Source organism: Magallana gigas, chromosome 9 (assembly GCF_963853765.1).
Source record: "Magallana gigas chromosome 9, xbMagGiga1.1, whole genome shotgun sequence".
NCBI classification, from domain to species: domain Eukaryota; kingdom Metazoa; phylum Mollusca; class Bivalvia; order Ostreida; family Ostreidae; genus Magallana; species Magallana gigas.
Window position 1 is genome coordinate 44,287,141 of NC_088861.1, and position 6,000 is coordinate 44,293,140.

Genomic DNA, 6,000 nt, shown 5'->3' on the forward strand with positions numbered 1-6,000 from the left:
TCTTATCAATCTAATTGTAATAAAGTATTGTTTGGATATTGCCTTATATGAGAGTTAAAAGCTTCACATGAGGACATGCATACCCGCTTTCATTTTGCTTATAGGGAAAAGCTTCTTGTGCGTAATAGTGTTTTAAAGAAGCAGGTTTTTGTCATAATATATCCCCAACTTATCACAGACATGCCTTTATTTGTTTTACGAGATATTTAAATATTCAATAATCTGCAGTCAGGATGTTACATTAAGGAGGAGATGGTTTTATTAAGACTGATTGACAATCCTTTTTGACTTGATGCTGTAACGGAAGACCTCCTCGTTGCTTGCAACGAGCTCGGCTCAAGTTAATCTTATTTTTGCTATTTTGGAAATTATACGTTGGAAAACCTTCTTCAAATCAAATTTTGTTTTCCAGATATATCAAAAGTGACCAAAACATAATAATGCTGCATCTTTGTAGTTCATTGATATTGTCCTATATCATATTTTTATCTGCGGTGGAATTGACAGAAAATGAGGTACGTGTACACGTATACGCGAACTCATCAATGTTGAACATGTCCATTGTTAATCCCACAACTTATTTAACAAATCAATTTAACCTCCAAAAAACTGGTTTCTTTAATTAGCTCAATATAGAGGCTCGAATTAAATGGGAAACTGGTCGCAAATTGATATTTGATTAATTTACTTAAATTAAGTAAACACAATCAGCTGTATTAGAAATTTAAACTTACAGTCAGCCTCTTATTTCTGAAAAGGAATACTGATAACAATACAAATGAACTTTTATCTTTTACATTAATATTTGTATAGATGGTGAAATACTCGGCCTTTAATTCAAAGATAAAACAAACTTTAACTCAATTTACCTTGAACCAAAAGAGTTTCAAAGAAAAAGTTAAATAACACCAGATTGGAATCTTGTAAATTTGCCCAGTTGCTGAGTATGAAAAGGATTGGCAAACTATTTGTGATATTTTATAAAATGTGTTCATAAAAAGCTGGAAGGAATTTGTAAGCAAAATATAGCAGAAGAAATTATATTTTTATTACTTTATATTAACTAACATATAAATGACTTTGATACCTATTGTTCCCTTCTCTTTCTCTACCCTCTTTCATACCACCCCCTAAACTAAAATACTCAAAATTCCATGGTAAAAGAGTCGATTAAAGAAAATATTTGACACCGTTTGGGTCAAAGATTGGAATAAGAGAGATTTCTGATAATCTTTGATTTTTTTTTCTTCAGAATATGTGTATCGCAATAACGGCCATCATTCACTACCTTTTCCTGGTGACCTTCTTCAGTATGCTCGGGATGGGCGTCTATTACTTCATGAGCATAACTGTCACGTATTACGCCATGTATGTGGCAAACAATTTCAAGTCTAAATCCAGAGTCCGCTGGTTTCTGTTGGTAATATGGGGTTGGTACTAGTGATTGTGTCATATATGCTCCTCTTTTAAATGTTAATCAACTATAAATTGTCAGGAGGTATCCTTCAATATCGTCCAACATATCATAAACGTAAATTTCTGCATTCTTTGTAGGTTTTCCTGCCGTGATCACAGTAACAAATGTTGGAGCATTTTGGGGAAAGGATTACCACTTGCGATTTTAGTGAGTAGTTAATTTAGATAAATTATATTTTTCTATTCGAAACTGATATTAATATTACGTGTTCATTTTTGCTATTTGGGGTTTGAATTATTATGATTGAATATTTAGTTGCTGGTTGTCTATGGAAAGCGGTTCCCTATACATGTTCATTATTCCTGTCTGTTTAATTGTCGTGGTAAGATTAATTATGATACTTTACTTTTAACTTTATCGAATACTTATTTAACCATGTTGAGTCATCTGAGCTCAAGAGAGCTTTCCTGTCCATTGTTGAACGGAATCTGTCTGTCTATCTGTCTATGTATCCGTCGGTCTGCGTGTCTTTAAGGTATTCAATGTATGATGAAGGGATGTTGAAATTTTTTTTATCATTTTAAACCAGTTAAACATGTATTGCTAGATAACAATGAAAGTGAAATGAACCAAAATCAAAGGACTGACAACATATAAGAAGCCAGTCATTTCGCACCTTAACATTTTTTAAAGAGTTATCTCCCCTTGAATTAATTTTGTCAAAATATCTGCGGTAAATGATTCATTTTATTTCATATTTTTATTTTAAAAAAAAAAGGTTATGCATGTATTAACAAAAAGATTTTTACAATTTTTAATTTACTTTTTACAATATCTTAATAAAAACATACGTTGCCCATAGACTTCAATGCAAAATTCAAGGTGTAATTAGTTGGACCATAATTAATATTTTGAAAATTACTTTGGTGGAGTATTTTTATTTGATAACACCTTCAAAATGATATCATGATTAAGAATATCGGACCATTCATTTATTAGGTAAAAAATGTGGTCGTTATGCATCGGATACCTTAAATTTTCTTACATTTTTACTTCTTCTCTAGCACCATTGGTTCAATTTCAACAATACAAAATCCTTAAGAAGATAGAATCTGTTTAAATCTTATAAGGAGAACAGATAAATGATAATTATAGTTGCCGTCTTAAAAAAAAATCTAAAATCTGTTTCTCACAAACCGTTTAGCCAAAAAATTCAGACATTGTGTAAAATTATCCTCCGAAATATAAATGTAAGTTTCTTCAGATCATAAACCTGGAGGGTAAGGTGGGACTACACTTAAAGGCAGTTTTTAACAAAGGAATGAATAAAAAATCTTTTAAATATTCTAAAAACTTTTAAAGAATATAATGTATCTGATAAAAAAAACTATTCATTTAAAGACCTTTTGTGTTCTCTTGTATGATTAACTATTGGAATATTGTCACCAAAAAATCGGGTTTTTTTCCTGCAAATTATGTAGTAAGATCAAACACACACTGGGCAAATGTTGGTAATTAAAAGGGATTTAATGTTTGTTACAGGACGTTAAATAGAAAACCTTCTGAAGAACTGAAGTATATAAAGCATATATATGTGATATGACTATGCAAGCCTGATAAAGCGTAGTTTATAAATTGTGAACTTTGGCCACAAAGAGAGATTTTAAGATTTAAAAAGAAATTCGTTTAGATTTAAAATCATGTAACTTATACTCGGGTTTCTACAGAGGTTCAAAAGTCTGTATTAGACTATATCTTACCTCCTGCTAATTTGTAAGAAAATCATTTGTTAACAGCATTCACATTCACGTGGAAACCAAGTCAATCTTATATAATCAGTAAGATATATGTCTCCCCTTGAGCATTATGATGTCATTCTAAGTGTATTATGACGTCAGTTTTCGTACTCAAATTGGAACTTGTAAAAACTTGTATAGAAGCTTGATTTTCATTTTTTTATTTATTTTGTAACCATAAGAACAAAGGCAGTAGGTAAGATTTAATCATTACTTGGTTTGTATGTAACCTAATATGGTTTTACATGGTCAGTAAATTCTATATGGAATTTACATGTATTAACCATATTACGTCACATACAAACCATTTAACTAATAGCATGGGAAGGTTTTTTAACGTAGTCTTTTCAGGAGCAGTAACGCTATCTTATTATGCATTAAAGCAGTTTGATATAGTTTTAATTGTATATTGTTATAATAACAAAATATACCTAAAGAGGTTCATTGTTAAACATCTACATCTATCTGTGGAGAAAAATCTTAAGATCATTTTATATCACATATATCACATTTTATAGATAGTAGTATACTTTATGAAGCTTCTTTGATGAAAATTGTCACCAAAGTTGCTCAGATTAGCAATGTGAGCCCTGGGACTCTTGTCTTTGATGTTGGTGTCTTATAGATATAAGACGGATAATTGTATTTATTAATTTAGTACAATGTTAACGATAAATGAATAAATTAAAAAGTAAATCAATAAAAAAATAATAACACAGTTTATTTATTTTAAAAAAATGAACTTTGTCATGCTAACTGTTAACACTTACTTTTAATTTGATTGTATTTCAGTTAAACATTGCAATAATTGTTACACTTGTAAGAGTACTATGTGCTTCAAGCGCAATATCAAAGTCATCATTACAGAAAAAGGCAACGTGAGTGAAACATTTAAGCAACTTTTAAGCAACCTTAGTCAAAAACAGACAAAAGAAATGTAGAACTGATTTAATAGTACTGTTTGGTGAATCATGTTTTATCAAAATATCTTAGTTCACATGTCCGATGTAAAAGAAAAGCCTCGACTAATTTATAGACCAAGTTACAGAAAATTAAGTTAAATATACTTACCCTGACAGATCTGGTCTGCGATCACTGGGAACTCTCATACCAGTTCTTGGAGTAACCTGGCTATTTGGAATTCTGGCCGTTAATGAACATGTAGATGTATTCCAGTATATTTTTGTCATTGCAAATTCTTGTCAGGTGAGCTTTAGTATTAACTTTTTATTTTTGGAATTGTGTGTCAAATTATCTTCTGTCAGTATTTAAACAGAAGATACTATAAACATACTTTTTTTCAGGGCCTTTTCATATTCATTTCACATGTTGTGCTAAAAAAAAAGGTACGTTTTTTTTTTTTACAAGAAATATATTTCAGTTTTGGACTATAAAATATTCATACGTGTAATTATATTTTTTAACTGACATGTGTACATGTTGAGGAATTGTTTTGATGAGGTGATGCAAGCCCTGCGACACGAGTACCCCGCCTTCAGTGCTTTTAAAAGTATCACTGAAGAAAGCAAAAAAGAAACTACTACTGTTGCAACAAGTCAGCTTACTTCAAACTTGGGTTCCAAATCGTTTAAAGTCAAGGTGAAAAAAAAACTTAATATAAAATTACCTATAAGCATTTTTATGATGATAAAATGATAAAATTCTCAAAACCTGTCCAAGAATTTTTTTCTTTCAAATAGTTTTTCCCAACCTCAATGAATTGTAATGCATTTTTTAAACAGAGGAAGGGTATAATTGAAAGAATCCGTGCTTTAAAGAGAGGTAAAAATAAAGTGAAAGATTCCGAAGTGATTGTATTGGACGAAACATTGTCTACTGATTGTTCAACAAGTTTATCCCATGAAAAGGTGAGTCATACATGTCCAAGTATTTTGTATATATCTCTCTGACAAAGCTGTTAAAACAAAATATAATTTCATAAATTTCATAAAATACTATTGCATTCGTCACAGAGCTTTAAGGTTTCCGAAAATGAACCGACGATCAATACTTTAGAACTGGAATCAGCGAGAGAGAACACGGTAAAGCGGCATTCATGTTGGTGAATTGGTTTTTGAATTTATAATGGTAAAAAAAAAGACATATTTGATGATGATGGTTTCATAAAAACACGTTCCTTTTTGTACTTCGATTTTCAGAAATTATTTGCATTATTTATTTGTTTTTGCAATGAATATTTCGTGTTGTCATATGGTAATTTTTTTCTTTACAGGGAAGACGATTTCAATTTTCTTTCAATTTAAACCCTTGGAAGAAAAAGTACACTATTACAGAAATGTAGACAATGCATTGTATGCGCATCTTTGTTATAGATGTGATTATTTGGTTTCAATGCCTGTGAACTTTATGTAATGTGTTCCCTAAACTGTGTTATTTGTTGCATAATGAAAGCACATTCATCAATATTATTAATGCACTTTACTAGCTAATGTATGCATATTTATGTATCATTTTAAAATGCACCACTAACATTGAATTTGTTTGGTAGGAAAGGGACATAATTGCTTTCAAGGTACAAGATTTTAATGTATATTATATGGAAAAGGTTCAGCATTTAATTGAATGCATTGTTACTTTTACGGTGAATACGTAATCCTTTTTAAAGAATGCTATAGGTAGCTTGTCTGTGTTAATTGTCTGTGCTTTACCTCGCCCCACCCCCCTTTTCCCCATGTTACTCATTAAACATACAAGACCTATTTACTATACAGATATGTATCTTTTTTAATAAAATATTATGATATTATCATAAAAATAATAATTGTA

The 6,000-nt window shown here is 30.4% G+C and overlaps 1 protein-coding gene across 7 annotated transcripts in view; it reads left to right on the plus strand.

Moving 5' to 3' along the window:
- The window catches only part of LOC105329135 (adhesion G protein-coupled receptor B1), a 35,433-nt gene extending 29,433 nt beyond the window's left edge, over positions 1-6,000 (plus strand). For 2 of the 7 annotated variants that reach the window (XM_066071047.1, XM_066071053.1), the window contains 10 exons: positions 413-515; positions 1,253-1,430; positions 1,555-1,624; positions 1,733-1,799; positions 4,006-4,091; positions 4,293-4,419; positions 4,518-4,812; positions 4,956-5,081; positions 5,187-5,255; positions 5,447-6,000. In XM_066071047.1, the coding sequence (XP_065927119.1) occupies positions 413-515; positions 1,253-1,430; positions 1,555-1,624; positions 1,733-1,799; positions 4,006-4,091; positions 4,293-4,419; positions 4,518-4,607 (721 nt within the window). In that variant the 3' untranslated portion in view covers positions 4,608-4,812; positions 4,956-5,081; positions 5,187-5,255; positions 5,447-6,000. Of the gene's footprint in view, positions 1-412; positions 516-1,252; positions 1,431-1,554; positions 1,625-1,732; positions 1,800-4,005; positions 4,092-4,292; positions 4,420-4,517; positions 4,813-4,913; positions 5,082-5,186; positions 5,256-5,446 lie in introns of those variants that run through there. The other 5 variants (XM_066071048.1, XM_066071049.1, XM_066071050.1 and 2 more) reach the window with 5 other exon arrangements.